Genomic DNA, 21622 nt, shown 5'->3' on the forward strand with positions numbered 1-21622 from the left:
CAAGTGCCTGGGATTGGAGTGAGAGAGGAAAGGAAGGAGGTAAGGCTCTGCTCTCCCTCACTCTTATTTCAAAAGTTCTGTGTTACCTGACTTCAACACAAGACGTCTGCTTAAGCTTTTGTGGGCTGGAGGTGGATGAAGCAGGTGAAGGGGGTTCAAAGGTACACATTTCCAGTTATAAAATAAGTAAGTCCTGGAGATGGAATGCACAGCATGGTAACTTTCACTAACAATACTCTATTGCATATTTGAAAGTTGCTAAGAGAGTAGATCTTAAAAGCTCTTGTCACAAGAAAAAAAAAATTGTAACCATGTGTGGTGATGGATGTTAACTGGATTTACTGTGGTGATCGTTTTGCAATATATACAAATACCACATCATTATGTTGTACACCTGAAATGAACATAGTGTTGTATGTCAATAATACCTGAATAAAAAGATTTCATTTAAAAAAAGGGGTACACAACTAAAGTATAAAACCATTCATTTCACTTGCAAAGGTGTACAAACTTTATATATATATATATATATGAAATATTATGTTACACAATTTAAATTGTCTTACTTTCAAACAGTGCTTAAAACTGTATGACGGGTATCTATCAGAGCCTTCTCCACTTTCAACACGCCTCTTACAAAAAACAATGGCTTTTTCATACAAGAAGAGATGCCGCTGCATTGGTTTGAATCTAGCAAAATCCTTCATTTTTGTAGCGCCTTTCTTGTGTCCAATCCAAACACTGAATGCGCCCTGCATTATCATCTTGCCCAGTTCATTTAAGTTTCCCTATGAAGGAAAATCAACACTCATCAGTACAAAGCACAGCTACATTCAGACCTCTGCCATCAACATGATACCGTTTAGCATGAGCCACTAAAACCCTGAAATGCAATTTGTACAGGTTTTACAATTTTATTCATCATAACTGTTTACATTAACACATACCCTGTGTCACACAGGTAAAAAATTACAGCGGGAACGAGAGGCAGAAGAAACCTCCTTTTCCCTGGCTTCCTATCTCCATGTGGACTCTTTCAACTAGGGTAGCTCTGCCCATCTTCTCAAACCTGACTGGCGACTGACATCTACCAGAGCAAGCATCACAATTGGGCAGAGCTTACTCTAAAGACTTGATTTTTTTTTCCACATTTATCTTGGATTAGGGCAAGCAGCAATTCTGGGACAATACATCTCCTTAGAAGACCCCAACAGTTCCTTCAATCAGGGTATCTCAAGTCTGGAGCTGGAGGTAGGCTTTTAGGGACAAGGGGATATCACAAATCCATTTGGCTGCTGATCTGAAGCCAGTTCTTCATCTAGCACTGTCAATAATGCTGACATTTGGATCTCCATTTTTCTGCCCTTTTTATTTCTCACTTGGTTCCAGGAGACAAAGAAAGAGCTCTTAACATGTTTACCCACAAAACTGCAACAAGCATTAAAATTTACTCACAATATAGCCATTTATTGCAATCTGATGCATAGAGTCATTAACTGACTTCAGTAAATCCAGCATTGTGTCAAGTGCCTCCTTCAATTGTTCAAACCCTTGGCAGCCTTTGCTATATTTCAGTAGCTCCTGTAATTAGAAGTCAAGAATTAAACTTAATATCAGGCAGATATTAATAGCTGGAGAAAATGAATACATTTTTGGCTAACATGCTTTCAAGGAGGAATCTAAAGACAATGTCATTTTTGGAGTCATATCTTTCATTTGCTATTTGTCACATTAACCCTCTATTTTAAAAACTGTGTCAAAATTTGGGAAGAAATGGAATAGTGACTAAACAGTATCAAGTAAAGGGCACTCAGTGCTCTTGGAGCTGCAGAAAAACAGCCATTAGGACACACTAGAGATTGATTTTTAAAATAATTACACTTTTTTGGCCCTCCAAATGCAACAATTTGTTTTCTTTGTTTTGCATAGACCATAGAACGTGGTGAACATGTATAATATTTGTTTAGTTAATGATCGTAAAAGTTCTGCATTCGTTATACATACATCAACGTAACCTGTGTGGATAATTAAATAGCTAAAAAGACTCTAGAGAGTCTCTGCTTACATCTAGGCATCGGGCACTTGATCACCACAGTGAAGGAGGAAGCATACTGTTAACTCCAGCCTTCCCGTTCACTGAGCCTCCCTGCTCCTGGGGCTTCCTCACCAGCCGCTTCCTTTTTAATGGCTTTGCCACATCTGACCCACAGCAGTAAGTAAAGAAAGAAACAAATGCTTCGCGTAATTACCTTTAACAGTAACTGATATTTAGTGATTCGTTGCACGGGTTTGAGTAAATAGGAATCCAGACCAAGTCTGTGTTTTAATTTTCTTTGACATTCCTGTCATTAAAATATAATTATCAGTAAATTTAAATTAAGACATGTACCTGTGAAAATGCCAAGTGTACACTGATTAGACCCAATGCATGCAGGTTTCTTACATCTCAAGGAAAATCTACCAGGAAAGCCGCTGTTACGGACCGTATGGAAATTATAAGCGGCCATAAATGTAAAAAAAAAAAAAAAAAAAAAAAACTACTGTAAACATTATTTCAAGGATTTGAGAGGTAGAAAATGCTAAAATTTCAAATACAAATAAGTTTTTACATAAAATGCACATTGATGTGGAATGCTTGAAAGATGAGAAAACAATGAATGGCCAGAAATGAACATGATTAACGAAACATGACTAAAAATGTATTTAAGAAAATTAACAAAAGGCTCAGCTCCACAGGCCAAGGCCCAGAATATAAATCAAACTGGGTATGAGATTTTTTTAATATCACAAGAAAAATACAGACCTCATCAACTGGTGCTATAGTTCATCTGATTATTGGCTCAATGCCATGATAAATATAAGGGTCGTGACTTTGGGTCCTGGGAACGCTGTAGGGTCCATAATGACAGCAAGATGGGGCCGATTAGGATGAAATGTGCATTTAAGAACTACAGAACGCAAAGGGAGTAGGAGAGGATATACATGTGTAAGATCTGGGACCTGCCTCTGGATATGGATAAAAAACAATATACAATCTAATTCAAACAGTTAGGGGGTGTCTGGCTGGCTCAGTCAGTGGAGCATACGACCCTTGATCTCGGGATTGTGAGTTTGAGCCCTACGTTGGGTGTAGAGATGACTCAAAAAAAAAAAAATAAAATCTTTAAAAACAATTCAGTTAGCAACTTATGGTTAAAGATCATGGACTGATACATGCATGTAGCTCTCCTCACTCATGAAGCCCAACCAAAATGATTTTTAAGAGTCATTTTTACAAGACAAAACCCAAGGTTACAAAGATGGGAGAGGAAAAACCATCAACCAAATCTGGAACCTGGAAACCAAACTGACAGGTGGTAAGCAAGTGAGCACGCTAGAGAAAAGTGAATCTCAAGCTGACAGAGGGAAAAACTAAGGTACAACTAACTCAGTTTCCCCCTCCCTCCACAAAGAGTCCAGAATCACAGACATCAAGTACCCCTGAAAGTGAGAGATGAAGGTGTGTTTGAAAAAAATATGGTTGTTGAAAGTCTGTTTAAGAAGTAGATAATTGTGTAAGACTGATGAATCACAGACCTGTACCTCTGAAACAAATAATACATAATATGTTAATAAAAAAATAAAGAAGGAAAAAAATAAATAAAATAGATGTCTAGGAAAAAAAAGAAGTAGATACTGGGAGAGGGGGCTAAAAAAGAAGTAGATACTAACAAGTGTTGGTGAGAGAGTGGAGCAATCAGGACCCTCATACACTACCAGAAGGAATATAAAATGGTACAGCAACTTTGGAAAACAATCCAACAGTTCTTCAAAAAGTTAACAGAGAGTTACCAAACAACCCAGCAATTTCATACCCAGGTATATGGCTGAGAGAAATGAAAATATATGTCCACAGAAAAAACTTGTACACAAGAGGTGGAAAAGAACCAAATTACCATCAACTGATGAATGGGTACATAGAAGGTCAAATACCCATACAATGGAATGAAGAACTGATAACGTGCTACAACGTGGATGAACTGCAAAAAAATGATGCTATGTGAAATCAGTCAAACACAAAAGATCACATATTTTGATTCCATTTATATGAAAGTTCAGAACAGGCAAATCTAGCAAGATAGAAAGTAGCTTATTAATTGCGAAGGCTGTAGGGGTTGGAGGAATGTCGGAGGTGTTTACTAAAAGGTATGGGTGGGTTTTTTGTGGAGTATGAAATTGTTCTTAAACTGACTGCAATAATGGTTGCACAACACTGTGGATATAGTAAAACTACTTAATGGCACATTTGGAAAGGGCAAATTATTTGGTATTTTCATTACATCGCAATAAAGCTGTTACAAAAAAAATTAAATGGGCATAAAAAGTATTTTTAAAAAGGGAGAGAAAGGGGGCACTGGGTGGCTCAGTTAAGCATCCAACTCTTGATTTTGACTCAGGTCATGATCTCAGGGTCGTGGGATCGAGCCCTCTATCAGGCTCTGTGCTCAGTATGGAGTCTTCTGGGAATTCTCTCTCTCTCTCCCCCTCTGCGCCTCCCCCTGCTCACACGCTCACACACTCTCTCTCAATAAATAAATAAATAAATAAATAAATCTTTATAAAACGTTTAAAATGGCAAATTAAAAAAAAAAAAAAAAAGGTGAGGAAAGAGAAGGCTCTCCAAAAGCCATGCCGCTATACATAACAGGATGGATGCCTCTCCCTCTGGAGAGCAGAAGAACGGATGTTTATCTGAAAAGAATGAAACGGAAGGCCTTTGAGCTGGGGAATAGCAGATCTAGTTGAAGACAGAGTACCATACTGAAAGCAAAGAGATTACTTGAATATTTATGTAGCCAATTAAAGACTCCCAGCCTTTTCCCCCAGCTTGGCTACCAGAACACTGACAACCAGATCCTTATTCACCAGGAAGCTCAGTGGGGGCTCTGCTTCTCTTCCTCCACCCCTCCCCCTGCTCATGCAGGCGCTGGCTCACTCTCTCTCAAATAAATAAGTCTTTAAAAATAAATAAATAAAATTAAAAAAAATAAAAATTAAGTGAGTAAAAAAGACAATTGCAAGAAAAACGAAAGGGATGGAAAAGCAACCATCTTATACCACACGATTCATCTGAGCATAGGAATTACATAGTCTTAATAATTTAACACCATATATCTATATAACTATAACCATAGCGGATGTTTTGGAGGAAAAGAAGTCTGTGTATGTGTCCAGTGGTGAGGCAGAGGCAGTGAAGAGGGCTGAAGTAGCAATATAAACATGTTTTTTGGAAACATGGAGGTAAATACCAAAGGAAGTAGCTAAAAGAACTGAAAGTGATTGCCTCTGAGAAGCAGCATATATATTTGTGCGCATGTGCGTGTTTTGCAACAGGGTCAAATTGTTCTTTGATCTGTATTGTATATAACCGAAAGTAGAAAAGGAATTTATAAGAAATACCCCAGTATCTTCCAGAAGGAGTATATCCAATACCTAAATAATTACTATACCTGGAAAAAGGCGCATTCTGAATACTTCTTCCAAATTGCCTCTGATCTGGGTTTATTCTGACAGTATTTTGCATACATCTGAAAATCATCTTTCTGTGATAAAAAACAAATTCAAATGTATTATCAATTTGTGAATATGTTCTTTTCTTATCAAGAAAGGCTGAACAAGAATGAGTGGGGCCAAGCATTATAGAGAATGTGGCCTGAAGGACCTGCCACACTGGAGCCCTCTTTGTATTCCAAGAAAAGCATGCCCACCAGACTGAGTAGAGGGACACATAATTATCCCAGTAATTCCCTAACTTTCACTTACCAAGTCTGAGAGTTAGAGAGAGAAAAACCTTTTCCGAACTATAAAAACAGACGAATTTTTCTCATAATTATGAGCTAACAGGTTACAAAGAAACATGCTCTTTCCATGCTACTAGTCTCTCAGTTCCCTACTGAACGAAGCTGGAGCTAACTTCCAAGGTCCTTGATTCATCACTGGGGTATCATCATCATATTATAACCCCACTAGGCATCTGCCCATGCTATTCTCTCTGCTTGGAATCATCTCTCTCTGACCCTCATCTACCGGGCTACCTCCTACTCACTCTTTAACATCCTTCTCATGAGTCGTCTCTTCTAGAAAGCCACCATTTATACCTCCAGTCTGCGTAAGATGCCCCTCTTCTTGGCTCCTACAGGATCCTTTGTATATCCTTGATATAGCACAACTCACACTGAATACAATTATTTTTCCCCCTTTTTCTGTGGGAACAGCCTTGGTCTTGCTATCCACAGTGCCTAGCACAGTGCTTGGTGTATAGTAAGCGTTCCGTAGATGGGTACTGAATGAATGAACATTATCAATAGGCATTTACCAAACCAACAGTGGTTGCCAATAACTCTGCTCACCTTATGAGAGATACAAAGATATATAGGATACGGACCTTGCCTCAAAGAGTTTTTCATCTGGTTGAGAGACAGAATTCACAAATATGTGTCAAAATGCATAGCAGGGGCGCCTGGGTGGCTCAGTCGTTAAGCATCTGCCTTCGGCTCAGGTCATGATCCCAGGGTCCTGGGATCGAGCCCCCCATCGGGCTCCCTGCTCCGCGGGAAGCCTGCTTCTCCCTCTCCCACTCCCCCTGCTTGTGTTCCCTCTCTGGCTGTCTTTCTCTCTGTCAAATAAATAAAACCTTTAAAAAAAATGCATAGCAAATATAAAATCCCCAATGAGTAGCATAGACATTAAGTACTACACAAGTCCAAAGGAAAGAGACTGGTGTTGCTTAGGGAAGTCAGGGAAGAATCTGGCTATCACTCAAATGTGTTTAAAGTTAGAATATATTGAGAAATGTAATGACAAATAGTTTTTTCTTCACCTTATTGTATTCTGAGTCCACTAACACTCTCTGGGATAAGACATCTATTCGGAAGCTTTCAATGACCACCATTATCAAATTGACTCTCAAATCAAGATGGAACTGACTTTTTAGGAAGAGGAGGAAATAGATAAGCAGAGAACAGTCTAAGAAAAAATTCTAATGGAGGAGAGGTATGATTACAAAGTCTGGGAAGTCAATTGTGCTAAGCGTTCTCTTGAGACATGGAGAAATGAGCCTCTCTGAATGATCTCATAGAATAAAAAGAACAGACAGCCCTCTGTTTCACAAAGTTCCTGTGACAGATACCCTGGTGCTGAAAGCCAGACTACGTTTGAGGCTAAGCCTTTACACGTATTCGAGGGGAATGCCAAGGCATCTCTGAGGCTAAAAATTAACCAAACCAAGAATGGTTATGCGAAGGCGATTCCAAGTCTCACATCTTCCTAGCCAGGATGGTCCCTGGACTCCTGGGATCACCCAAAGGTCAGTGGTCACAAGCTGAGCCATTGAAGCATTTGATACCACGGAAGACAATGGCCATTTGCATGCTCTGGATACTTCACTGCATCAACTTCTGTAACAAAACTTGGTCTAACATTAAATACTTGCTGGAGTGAAACATAAACAAAAACATAAAGACATAAAAAAACAATACCTACTTTGTCTCTAAATCTGGTCCTATTAAATGAGCTGCTATTTTAGTGGCCCATATTTATATATTTTAAAATAATAATTAACAAACCCTTTCCAGGAAACAAGGTCCCACTCTTTCTGGAGCGTCAATGCAATTTTCCAGACTGTTCAAGAAAATGCTGTAAAAATTTCAGAGAAAAAAATGAGATAATTTTATGTGAAATACAATAAATTGGTCAATAGCCCTTTAAATAATAGGATGAAAAAGAAAATTCAATTCAGTGATTACATACTTGTTATGGAATTCATATATTTCTGCCATATTTCCAAAGAGAATATCCTTTTTATTTCTCAGGAGAGGTGGCATAAGATCAAACATCTCAGGATTATCCATCTCCGCTCTATAGCCCTACCCAAAATAAATACATTTATTCATTTAAAAAATATTCACATTAACATTTGTTTGGGCCACCAAAGCCACAGATACAGCAGAATGTATAGGGGATGAGTGGGTAAAGCTGTTGGTAATTTTAATAATCAAATCTTCCAGTACCCAAAGTTATCCATTTAAAAAAAAATTTTTTTTAAGAAAGCAAGACAAGGGAATCATGGTTCCCCACTCAACAGGTAGAATAAAGTGACTCTCTGGCCTTCAGAGTAGCTTATAGTGTAGGAAACAAAACAGAAACCAAGCATGAAAAAAGTACATTACAGGTCATTAACCTCTCCTCAAACTGGCAATACATGTTTAGGTTTTTCAGACCAAATCAATATTATGACATTTGTATCAAATGACTGTTTTACTCCTACTTTTAGTTCTTTACATCACAATCTCTAAATAGCACCCTGGGAATAATTATAACAATCTGCTGGATCCTTAAGAAAACAGCTTATCTCTTCTATAATAAAATCTGGGTTCCACAATTCTCACTACTGAGGGAGAAGCTGAACATGCACATTTCACACACACGCAGACTCAAACAGTGGGAGAAGGACCTACTGCTGGTGTATGACAATCAAGGAAGCAGATAGCAAGAGAAAACTCAACACCTCCTACTGAATGTAGCAGGAGAACATTTGGGCAGAGATGGGAAAATATCATTTGAGTCACTTACCAACAAAACAGTAAACAGCTCGCGAACATACACCCTCTCTGTCTGTATCAGTTCATTTAGGACATGGCTAAAGTGAAAAGACAATATTTATCAGTTATTTTGTTGCTTTAGAATTTTATTATGACCTTTCAATCATTCTCATTATAAATTGTCCAACGTAAAAATGGTTAATGCGTAGGAACTATCAATGGTTTTGGTTTTATCAACAAAAGACAAAATTAATTGTATGGTTTCTAGAATAAGTACCACCCACAAGACTCTAAAATACATTTAGAAGAAAGGAAATGGGGCTCAGGGCTTATTTTTAAATGAAAAAAAAAAAACCACTTTATTTCTATCTCACTAAGCTTAAGAATCAATTTACTGGGCACCTGGGTGGCTCAGTTGGTTAAACATCCAACTCTTGGTTTCAATTCGGGTCATGATCTCTGGGTTGTGGGATCAAGCCCCGCCTCGGGCTCTGCACTCAGTGGAGAGTCAGCTTGAGATTCTTTCCCCTCCCTCTCCCTCTGCTCCGCCCCCCACCACTCTCACTCTTAAATAAATAAATTAAATTGGTTTTTTTTTTATTTGTGGGGTTTTTTTCCTTCTTACCACTGAGCTGTAAGAGTTGTTTTTTTTAAGGTTTTATTTATTTATTTATTTATTTATATGAGAGAGAGAGAGAGTGCAAGTGGGGGAAGAGGCAGACGGACTCTCAAGCAGAATCTCAAGTAGACTGAGCACAGGGCCTGACGTGAGGTTTGATCTCACAACCCTGAGATCGTGAGCCGAGCCACAATCATAAGTCAGTCACTTAACTGACTGAGCCACCAGGTACCACAAATAAAATCTTAAAAAAAGGTGAATATTCTTATGTCTAGAATAGTAACATAATTATATAAAAGTAAACATTCATAAAATAACATTTTATATCTACATAACCCTTATAGTTTTTGAAACATCTGTCTCATTCACTTTTACCTCTTTTACAAAAGAGAAAATGAAGATTCTGGAAAACTCTAGTTAATTTTTGAGTCACACAAACAGAGCATAGGTTAGCCAGCTCTAATTCTAGGACTTCTGACACCTCATCTAGTGCTCCTTTCATCAACCTAACAGAACCCCATTTTGTGATTTCAAAATCCAAGCACATTCGCCTTCAACACGGAATCAGAGATTCCTACTGGTAGATGTGTATATGAGTATATGTCAACAAAGAAAAGATACTTCTGTAAAACATCCAAGCTATTGTCATTGTCCAAACTGGAGGATTGACCAGAACTTCTCTTCTCCCGACAACCATGCACCACTTCAATCTGAAATGATGAAAATAAAAGTTAAATTAGCATCTATGTAAGTACAGTTCTTCTTGAAGAAAATCTAGCTCAAATTAAGTTTTCTCTAGGTCCTGTGTAGATAACTTGAAAACACTAGGATTATTTTTTTCAGGAATGACTTTGATATGTACTGGTAAAAAAAAATCTGTACTGGTAAATTATTATAAAATTATTTGAGGGGCGCCTGGGTGGCTCAGTCGGTAAGCGTCTGCCTTCGGCTCAGGTCGTGATCCTGGGGTCCTGGGATCGAGCCCCGCAGCGGGCTCCCTGCTCCACAGGAAGCCTGCTTCCCCGTCTCCCTCTCCCACTCCCCCTGCTTGTGTTCCCTCTCTCGCTATGTCTCTGTCAAATAAATAAATAAAATCTTAAAAATAAATAAATAAATAAAAATCATTTGAGTTGCCAAAGAGGACGGATTTAAGATACTAATTAGAATTTATTTTACACACGGGGCGCCTGGGTTGCTCAGTCGGTTAAGCATCTGACTCTTGATTTCGGCTCAGGTCATGATCTCAAGGTCGTGGGATTGGGCTGGGCGTGGAGCCTGTTTAAGATCCTCTCTCTCCCTCTCCCTCTGCCCCTCCCACCACCTTCCCCCAATCCCCACTCGAGCTCTAAGAAAAAAATAATTTATTTTACACACTAAATAATGTCTCATTTATTTGGCACTTTGGGGAGGTGAGGTTAATTTGTAAAAAGTTGAGTTTCCAGATAACTAAAGTTTACTCATTGAAGAAAAAAACCCAGCTTTTTAACCTTAATGATTTTTGATGGAAATTTTCTAGGAAATATTACATGAATCCTTGAATTCTTTAACCAAGGATACACAACATCATTGACTCTCTAATGCTTCAGTGGTATCATCAGGAACATGAATGATGTGATAAAAATCTGATGATACACCCCAGGGCTAATAACATGTGGGTAACTAACTGTCTATTCTTTCTTAAAATGTTGATCTCTGTCTCTGCTCTCTGCCACATGTCAGTTTTTGCTACAAGTAACTTCCCTGGTCCTAAACCACTGTCTTATTTTGAAGGCTCTATAGGACTTGGACTGGCCTACTGAGTCAACTACATGAGACTTGTGGTGGTTATTTGTTCTTCAGAAGCCTTAGAATTATTTTCCAGGGATCCTGGCTGTATTTGGACTTCTGAGCCAGCAAAATGCCTGAACTCCAAGTAAAGGTAGTATTACTTTGTCACAAGTAGAACCCCAAATGAAGTATGAGATCTGTCAGCTAAAATGCATTTCCACAAAATATTACAAACACATGTGGAAAGGAACAAACATTTATTGACTATTTCCTATACATTGTGCAGGCACAGTTGTAGGTACTTAACACAAATCATTGTATCCAATCTTCCCAGCATTTGAGCAAGCTATGGCATACTTATCCTCATTTTACATATGGGAAAACTGAGGCTCAGAGAGGTTTAGCAACCGGGCCCAGGTCACATACCTAATAAGTGATGAAACAGAGTCAAGCCCATGGTGTGCTACCATTATGCTCCCTCTTTTTAAGACTATGCTTTGATTCATTCTATCTGAATGTACCGACTATCATCATTTTACTACTATAACTAAGACTGATGATAATGGTGCATACTTCTTCATTCATCAGATAGGTATGTATCATTTATTCCTAACAGGTTTCTGAAATACAAGTTTGGAAAGTTTCAAAACATAAATTTATACTTGTAAATGCCTACGGGTTGTGCAAATTGACTTGAATTGGAAGAACGTGTGCATTTTGGACCTCGGTTCACTAGCTACAAATCTCACCAAGAAAATGTACAAGAGCCACAGCCTCCTATTTCCCCCTGGAATATGTAAACGAATAAATCCACATAGAGGAACGTTAGGGTGCCATGAGTGGAAACTGGAACCGAAAGGCCCGTAAGACTATGGAATTTGGTATTCAGCCTGTTTCCTTCTTGAAAACAGAAGTTGTGGCTGTACAACGGGCCATTCACTAGCCTGCTCACAATGGTATACAACATGAAGAACACTACCATATGCCACGCTTTTATTCGAAATACTTCCCAAATATTATTTTATGTTTACATGAACTCTATGATGAGGGTGATCTGTTATTATCCCCATTTTATAGATAAGGAAATGGAGTTCCAGAGAACTTACCCTAGGTTATATAGCCAGTAATTGATGGAGTTGGGATTAAAAGCCAGGTAGTCACTATCACTGCTATACTATAACCACTTGGAGATATATGTTCTTGTCCTTATTTACCATCAGGAAGACACAAGGAAAATGTAGGGCCCTACAGTGATGATGAGGCTACTCTCTGCAGATACCAGAATATCATGGACAACTAAGAAGGAGTCTTGTATCAATCAAGAAACGAATAGATGTCTTTTTTGAGTCCAGCGTATGGACCATTAGAACCTGTCCTTTGTCCATGTCTTCTACTTACAGGAATGTAATCAGTTATGAAAGAAACCTCCTTTTGTAGAAAGATGCAATACTTATTTAAGTTTATTGAGGTGGAGTGGGGGGAAAGAGAAGCTGGGACTTATAGATGTTTTACGGAAATTAATTCTGAACTTGAGCCAAGACCTGAGAAACTGCTCATACACCTGGGGATATGCCAGGACTGCAATTAGACACAATGCAGCAACAGCTTTTTCTTTTAGATTAAACAGGCTTCCGAATGTACAATATTGGTTTAGTGGATTAAAAATATGGTTTCAGCCTCCATACCAATTCTGCAACTACAGCCATAAAGCTAATTTTGAATTAATTAATGGTATTTACTTTTAAGTTGCTCTCATTTTGTCTCCAACTCTTCTTTCCTAGTAGAAAAATATGAAAGAGGAATTTCAAGCCAGAATTAAAATCAATACTTTTAATTAAAACGCATGCATGTTTATTAAATAGAGAGCTATGAATATTCTAACATATTTATGTTAGTATTTTTAAATCACACTATACAAAACAGTTGACTGGTTAGATTCATCTATATGATTTCAACTTCTTACTGAGCATCCACTTTGCTACGTCTTCACACATTCTCTGACTCATCAAAATTCCACGATTGCCAAGCGAGCATGAAGGTGTTAGTATTTGTAATTATCTGCAGATTTAGTGTTCATTTTGACACATAAGCATTTAATCAGATTGTAGCTCACTAACTAACTGTATCCAAAAGAGTTTGGAAAAACATCTGTATTTAACTAATAACTACATGCCAGGCAGTTCTAAGCCCTACACACCCATTTTGGTTTTTAATCCTCAAATCAACCCTAACAGATAGTACTATTTCTATCCCCATTTCATAGATAAGTAAGTAAGGTTAGTGTCTTGTCCAAGAAGCAGAGGTAGTGTTCAACAACTTCATCAAAATTCTAAGCTTTAATCTTTCTGTTCTTCCTGTTTCATCTCTCCTTTTTTTTTTAACATGTTGAAAGTGAAGTTATCTGTATTTTTTTTAAAGTTTATTTATCTGTTTTTAGTAATCTCTACACCCAATGGGGGGCTCAAACTTACGACCCAAGATCAAGAGTTGCATGCTCTTCCGGCTGAGCCAGCCAGGCACCCCTCCTTTTCTTTGTTTTGTCTTTCTGTTCTATTTACAGTGGGTGAGCCCCTATATTATTAAGCAAGGAGTCCAAATGTTCCTACAAACCCCAGGGCATGGTCCAGTGCAAGACCAGGTCATTTGAGTTCCTTATTTTCAGTGCTGCTAAAAAAGGCTGCCACCCACACAGGCTGCAGGGGTCTCTTCTCTCTCTGGAAGAAATATACTTTTTGCCCTTTCTTCCTTGGCAGGAACCACTGCAAGGCACACTCCGGGAAAGGCTACGCTATTAGGTTCTCTAAATTTTATACTTCACTTTCATTATTTAAAAATATATTTTAGGGGCCCCTGGCTGGCTCTTCAGAAGAGTGTGCGACTCTTGATCTCGAGGTCATGAGTTCGAGCCCCACATTGGATGTAGAGATTACTTTACATAAATAAACTTTCTAAAAAAAAGTAAAAATAAAAATATATTTTATAGGGGTGCCTGGCTGGCTTAGTCAGGAGCACATGCAACTCTTGATCTCAGGGTCATGAGTTCAAGCCCCACGTTTGGAGTGGGCCTACTAAACATATATATATATATATATATATATATATATATATATATATATATATATATATATATATTTATGTATAGAACATAGCATAACATATGGAGATGCTGAATCACTATGTCATATACCTGAAACTAAAGTAACATTGTGTGTCAACTATACTCAAAAAAAAGTTAAAAATATATATATTTTATATACAAGCTTTATGTTTATAGCATAGTATATATAAATATGTAAGTTAGACTTAGTGGCAACTTACCACATAAAATCAATTTCTCAATGAACACTGATGTTCACCACTTTAAAGACACCTGATACACAGAGATCCAAACTTATTTATAAAGGTAACTGAGGGAGCCTTACTAATTAGCTTTACTAGTTAATTCTTTGCAACTACATTAAAAGATAAAAAAAGGAATAGATACACAACTCATGAGGAATGCAGCTTTTTCTGAAAAGCAAGGTAGAGAAATTCATTCTTTCAACAACATAAATAGATACATGAATAATGGTGCTGGGGATACAAACATGAACTGCACACAGGCCCTGTCCTCACAGAGTTTCCAGTCTAACAAGAGATGGAAAGCAGGCAACTACACGAAAGCGGTGAAGACACATGGCTGGACTTGTTACCTCACAGCACGGTCACTCAACCAAACTGGGCGCCAAGGAGGAGAGGCAGGAAAGAAACGCTTCCGTGAAGGAAGAGGACTAGGGACAGGAAGTCTGCTAGAGGAAAAGAAGCCGGCAAAGGGGAAAGGGAGAGGGAAGGAAATAGTGTCCCAGAGAGAGAACAGTAAAGTCCGATGGGCAAGGCGAGTAGAGGCATGTGAAAGGGAAAGTGGGGAGACAGGGAGACCGCTGCGGTTGTCAAGGCAACAGATGACATGAGCTTGGATTAAGAACTTGGCAGTGGGGATGGAAAGCAGCAGATTTTGTGACTGGTTAAAGGTGGGGCATGAGTGCAAAGGGGAAGCCAAGGCCCCCAGACTGGGACGACCAGGGGGAATCAGAATACTATTCACTGAGATGAGGAACAGAGGAAGAGGGGACGATTTGCAGGAGAGGCTATCAGGCTGGGCTATGTGGAGTCTGAGTTGCCTATAGGAAATTCAAGGAGGCAAATTGTAAATGGAGCTCTGAAGCTTACGAGAAAGATGCAGACTAGAGCTACAGATTTAGGAGCTCAAACCACATTTTACCTCTCACAATGTTCTTTGCTAACTTCCCTCTGTATTAAGTATTAATTCAGGGGTTAAGCGACTGACTCTTGGTTTTGGTTCAGGTCGTGATCTCAGGATCGTGAGATCGAGCCCCGCATGGGGCTCTGTGCTCAGCGTGGAGTCGGCTTGAGATTCTCCCCCTTTGCCCCTCCCCCCGCTTGCACTCTCTCCCACTCTCTCCCTCTCAAATAAATAAAATCTTTAAAAAAGTTAATTCAACAAATATTTATTGCGTCCTGCTAGTTGCCAGGCACTGTGCTAGATATAGGATTCTGTTTGATGCAAATTAATAAAAATAAACAAACAAAAACAAACAAACAAAACCAGTTTGACTTACTGCATGAAAGATTAACACAATCTGATTTGACCAAATCTTATATATTTGGCTTAGCAATTAAAAGTCTTGAAGAATTATTTAGACCTGATTGTTATAATCCCCATTACTCACAGAGCAATGCGGTAAAAAGAAACAATGTAGCATAAATGATGTTTTGGTTTACTTTAGAAACCACGATAAATAATGGGTGAAATCATTTATCCAACCATATCATTTATTCAGTCAGCTGTCTTCTTCCACATAAATACATTAGACAGTCTTAAACTGAAGAAAATTCAAGCTACTCCCAACAAACGGTTGTACTGTGGTAGACACAAGAGTCTCTAAAATGAAAGAAAGCTTGATTTATTTTAACATAGCCAATTGTTTTCCTTGGTTTCTTTTTATGGGTGGTCATTTGATGAGATTAGAGTTTAGAAGCATAAGCTACTTTTCAGATAGTCATTTTCCAAGGTAAGTTTAATGCTGGGAGAATACGGATGATTATTACAAAAAACAGGGAGAAAGTTAATTGTGGGCAAAATTCAAGAATGAATTGCTGCTGGTTTTAGATGTCAAACTGGTTTTTCACATGGACACAAACTCAGAAAATGTACAGAAGAAAAGTAATAAAGATGGGTACCTTGGGAAAAAAGTTTACATGCTTGAAAGAAAGAGTATCCAACTCCCACTGCAGAAAAAAAGTGTAATGCCATTAAATAAGAATACTGTAAGGTTTTTTCCTCTTTGTCTTCACAGCAACCCTTTCAAGTCACTAGGCATTATTGGTCCTATTTTACAAACAAGGAAACTAGGCTAAAAGAGGTTAAGTGAACTGCCCCAGGTCACACAGCCGATAAACAGAGCCAGACATCTAACTGTGCCCTGTCCTCTGCTAAGGAATATAAACCTATCCTATTTTTATTCCCATAGCTGTGGCTCTGTAGCCCTTTATTGGTTTTTTGGGTTGTTTTATTCTTTTGCCCTGTATCTTCTTAGTCAATATTCTTCACTTACGGCACCGTTCATAGTTTCATTTGTGAGTATATTTTTATATTTAATAACTATTAACTACATAACTTCTAGCGTCCTAGCTGAGTGACATGCTTTCGTCACCTCATTTTCATATGATCCATGCGGGGACTTGACCGAGGTTTTTATGCTCCTTATGCTTGATTCAAGCTTTCTCCGAATTTCAAAGCACTTCCCATATATTAATGAGGTCTCTGATCCTTCAGATCAGACAGACAAAATTTAGTTCCATGTTCACCCGTTCAACTAACTTAGGGCCCCAAAGGTCAAATTACTCTCCCCTAAGAGGCCCTGGCCCCAGAGGCAGCTCAAGGGAAACTTTGGGCAACAGAATCATCTTACTTCCAGATTAGTTCACCACCACAGTCAGGATAGCTATTTTATCCTACAGAACGTAGAAAGGAAATGGATATCATATGGTTAAAACTAGTCTACAAAGATTAAAACCAGAAAATGGACTCTAACTGTTAATTACTAGCAAAATTACTCTGTTTACCTGCACTTACTTAGAAAAGGCAATCCATTCTATTACCGAAGCCATTCACTTACTAGAAGCTAATAAGAACCAAGTAATAATCTATCCACGTAAGTAGTAAATATGTGTGTGCATATGCACACGCATACCCGTGTGTACCAGATTCATATGCTTTCCTCCACCTGCAGAAGAAAGGGGTGGGCTTGATGCCTGTAAAATGTTCACGCTCGTTGCAAAGTTGGGCCATTCAGTCCAGACTGTCCTCATTCTGTACTACACTACGTTACTATGTTTTACTGTCATACAATAATCTTGACCATGAGTCCTGCCTTGTGCAACAGAGTGTAAACGTGACCAAAGATGCTTAAATAAAATTTCAATTTATCAGGACTGAAGAATGCGTTCAGTATTTACATCAAGAGTAACAGACAGCAGCAGGAAAAGAAGAGTGAACGTAAGATACTTTACCATGTTTAGGTGAAAACAATGATGCTCTAGATCTCATCAAATTGTCAGAAGCAGGTACCACAAACTGGACTGGCTTCACATGCCTGTCCGTCAGGTTCTTGAAACCGGCTTGTTGGTTCTCAAACACACTTCGGATGTGTTCAAGCTTCAGTTGTACAGTCTGCATTTGAACCTGCAGGTTGCACGAGACTTCTGTGAAATACTTTCTGAATTGAGGTCATTACAAATCTTATGACATCTCTCAGACCCAGACGGTCAAAAAATTAATTTAGAGTTTAAAATAGAACTAGAAAAAATTAGGAAAGCAACAGAAAACAGATGGATGCACTACCTTCACATGGTCATAAAACCAGAAGATCTCAACCAAAACAACTCAAAGAAATTGATCAAGCAGTCATGAAATAGGTCACTGTCTAAAGTGCGTTACCCATCATGGCTGGAAGGAGTAAGGGCTGGAAAAGGAGGCACGTTTAGCACAAGAAAGCCACCAGTTAAGCACTGTCAGAGCAGTGTGTGATGGGTTATCCTGCAGGATGTTCTACAGTTCTCTGTGTGGTATAAAAAGCTCCTCCTAGACCCTCCTAGATGATTTGAGGCAGTTAGAGATTCGCTTGGTTGCTTCCAGAGAAATCACTTGGTTGTTGTGGCCACGTTTCTGATTTTCTGGGGTGTCCCCTAAGATCTGCAGCTAAGCATGGTTTTAGATCCTCTTCCAAACTTAAGAGTCAACTACACATTTTGGCAACAAATAGCATCACAAAATCTCTTAACGACAACGTAGTGAGAGTGCTTCATGACATCTCCAACAGAGTGGTCTGCAGTAACCCGTAGGTCTCTACCTTGTTAATACCAACGTCTGCTTGCACCCTGCCCCCAAGAAGCCCCAGATCATTTCTTTATCCCTTCAATCTCAAACTCAGTAGGAAAGCCAGATGTGTGTCCACACAGCATCTGTTGGTAGTAACTGCAGCAGAAAGACAAGACATTTGGAGTAGAATGCTCTTGACAAGGGCCCAGTATTGTCCTAAGATAGCTTTAGCCCCTTCTCTAAGGATGCACAGAACGATGTATATGTAAGAACTCCTAGTATGTGAAAAGAGTTGAAAAATAATGGCATCACAGCTCAAAGAGGATTTATTCTTCATTATATAGCAAGCATAAAGCCTTGGGATGCTTTTTTTTTTAAAAGTCTATTTATTTTTAAGTAATCTCTACACCCAACGTGGGGCTCAGACTGGGGACCCCGAGATCAGGAGTCACATGCTCTACCAACTGAGCCAGCATGACGCTTCAAGCCTTTGTATTCTCTGAGGCTTACCAGTGGTACTAATATCATGCCTCATCCTTAAGAGAAGCATGTAACCGCAATTTGACATAAAGTCAGCTGTGAAGTAGTAAAACTATTGCCAACACTACTAGAATTACAGTTTTAAAACCATTTGTTCATTTGAAAAAAAAAAAAAACACCTCTTACCTTGAGTTCAGGAGATAAAATTACATCAAATTCATACTGTAGGGTATCAGGATCATAATTTATAAAGGGCAAAGCCATCTCAAGGAAGTTTTCAATGTCTCGGAGGGCTTTCTGAGCATCTTCTTTAGACTGAAACTTATCTATTTCCTGATTAGCTAGAAGGCATTCTCCTTCATCACAGCACTGACGAGCCTGATGAGCAAATCACACAGACACACACACACACAAAACCCATGAATGAATAAATAGAAATATATTTGTCCTTTAGGAGTGTTTACCAGCCCTGGCTTCTGTGAATCAGAGTTGTTTTCAGAGCTGTTAAAAATAAAGATATCTGGGTTCTGCCCCCAGAAATTCCGATTCAGTAGCTCTGGGCCCTAAGCCAGGCATTTCAATTTCTGCAGAGCTTCACAGGTATTTCTGAAGCACAGCCAAGGCTGGGAAGCACTGTACTTGTTTCATAACAAGGAATTCATTCTGCAGTGAAGAGTCTGACCATTCTCTCAACACTAAGACTTCAGCTGCATGCTATTTTTTCCCCAAATCAATAAGTGAAATATGAAATGCCTCGCAAAACATAAAGTGTGATATAAATGTGTAGTGACTGTCAAGGACAAGGATAAAAGTTTCCCTGCCAAAGAAGGAGATGTACAGATTAAAATGTTCATGTTCAGATATGACGTCTGTAAATGATATCCTCATTTGACATTCCACTTCCAAGGCCAGCTCTTCTCTTCACTGCCTAATTCTGAAAGGGGTCAGACCGCCAAGCCATGGAGCACTATCTTCCCGTCACTGTTGAATTTCTTATTGCGGTAACTATGAAGTGTGAGAGGAGTTTCTGGCTTTAGCAAAATGCCTCTAGGGCTTTGAAAAGTATGCTGCCTGCAAACTATCACCAGAGGAGAGGATTCAGAGATGTACCCGAAACCGAAAGGAAGCCATCCCAACCAGAAGCCAAAACTCTTACAATACTTGACTCACCACGAGTACTGCAAAGGTACGTGGATTAAATGAATGTCATCAGAGCCAATCCTTCAACGTCTTACAAATATAATTCCAAAGCTCTCCCAGACAGACCTTTACCCTGTAACCTCTAAGAAAAAAAAATGATCTTCTTGCTCAGACACTACCTGCTGTAGGAGTTTGTGCATTTTGAAGATCCTGCTGAGTTGTATCCTTTTGGCTTTGATCTCATTAACCAAAATATCAGAAAGGTAACGTAGTTCATTGCACCTCTGGCAGATCAAATCAAGGGCATAATGGTGATTTGCAGCAAGTCTGTGTCCGTGTAATATCACAAACCGGGCCTTTGCTAACAGATCCTAATTTTAAGAAAGAAGTAAGACAAGAACTGTATGATATCTGTTCAAATAGAGAAGAAACAAGAAAGTAATTGTGAAGCAAATTGGTTTAGCAAGGCACAGAGAGTGCCAAAAATACGATTTGATGTCATACTTCTGCGGGCTCTAAGAAAGCTTCCAGTCACAGTCATTAGTTACTGCAGTGACGCCATCAGAAACATACGTATTTCTGGCACCAGAAACAGAAAATTAACGAGCCCGCTCAGAGTGTGGATGAGGTTTGCTTCTCCTGGTATGTACAGATTTAGAACAGAACTGCATCTATCCAATGAGGTACACGGGGGCCAAAGGAAAGCTAACGGATTTCATACCATCTCAGCCTTGGAAATCTCATTAGTCATCATCTACCTGACTACTTTACATACCTGAAGTGAACACCACCGGGTCTCCAAGTCAAAGGGGATCTTAGTGGCCTTGCCCCCACTCTATCAACTACTGGCATCCCCCCTCCCACCCTGGTCCCCAACTTGCTCCCGACATAGTGACTGAAATAAGTAGGTGGTCGGGAGTATCTGTCAAGGTAAAATAAGAAAAACTGAAACCCATAATGATAAAGTGACTAGCCTACCTAGCTGGCGGGAAACCCAGGGTTAAAACAGGGAGTTTTTTTCTTCTTTTTTTAAATGGGTACAGTTTCGGGGCGCCTGGGTGGCTCAGTCGGTTAAGCGGCTGCCTTCGGCTCAGGTCATGATCCCAGGGTCCTGGGATCGAGCCCCGCATCCGGCTCCCTGATCAGCGGGGAGCCTGCTTCTCCCTCTCCCTCTGCCTGCCTCTCTGCGTACTTGTTCTCTCTATCTCTCTGTCAAATAAATAAAAATAAAATCTTTAAATGGGTACAGTTTCAGATTTGCAAAATGAAAAATTTCGTTCTGGCAATCTGTTGCACAACAATGTGACTATAGTTAACACTACTGAACTGTATACTTAAAAATGGTTAAGAGGGGGAGCACCTGGGTGGCTCAGTTGGTGAAGCACCCGACTCTTGATTTTGGCTCAGGTCATAGTCTCAGGGTCCTGAGATCAAGGCCCGCATCAGGCTCTGTGCTGAGCGTGGAACCTGCTTGAGATTCCCTCTCTCTTCCCCTCTGCCCCTCCTCCCCCAGTTCATGCTCACTTTCTCTCCCTCCCACTTTTTCTCTCTCAAAAAAATAATGAAAAAAATGGTTATGATAGTAAATTTCATGTTATGTGGGGTTTTTTTTACCACAATTAAAACTAAAAAAAAATTAAAAACAAACAAATAAAA

General features: G+C 39.2%; 1 protein-coding gene across 1 annotated transcript in view; it reads right to left on the reverse strand.

Moving 5' to 3' along the window:
• Positions 1-21622, reverse strand: part of MCF2 (MCF.2 cell line derived transforming sequence) — a 67793-nt gene that overhangs the window by 12928 nt on the left and 33243 nt on the right. Inside the window, exons 10-22 of the mRNA XM_035005846.1 lie at positions 20146-20337; positions 19013-19204; positions 17539-17710; positions 16207-16254; positions 12705-12742; positions 9820-9908; positions 8611-8677; positions 7789-7904; positions 7605-7674; positions 5490-5582; positions 2250-2342; positions 1456-1581; positions 567-788 (exon numbers count right to left, since the gene is read on the reverse strand). Of these exons, the coding sequence (XP_034861737.1) occupies positions 567-788; positions 1456-1581; positions 2250-2342; positions 5490-5582; positions 7605-7674; positions 7789-7904; positions 8611-8677; positions 9820-9908; positions 12705-12742; positions 16207-16254; positions 17539-17710; positions 19013-19204; positions 20146-20337 (1518 nt within the window). The remainder of the gene's footprint in view (positions 1-566; positions 789-1455; positions 1582-2249; positions 2343-5489; positions 5583-7604; positions 7675-7788; positions 7905-8610; positions 8678-9819; positions 9909-12704; positions 12743-16206; positions 16255-17538; positions 17711-19012; positions 19205-20145; positions 20338-21622) is intronic.

The sequence above is a fragment of the Mirounga leonina genome, unplaced genomic scaffold, assembly GCF_011800145.1.
Source record: "Mirounga leonina isolate KUSES-001 unplaced genomic scaffold, KU_Mleo_1.0 Mir_101664, whole genome shotgun sequence".
NCBI lineage: Eukaryota > Metazoa > Chordata > Mammalia > Carnivora > Phocidae > Mirounga > Mirounga leonina.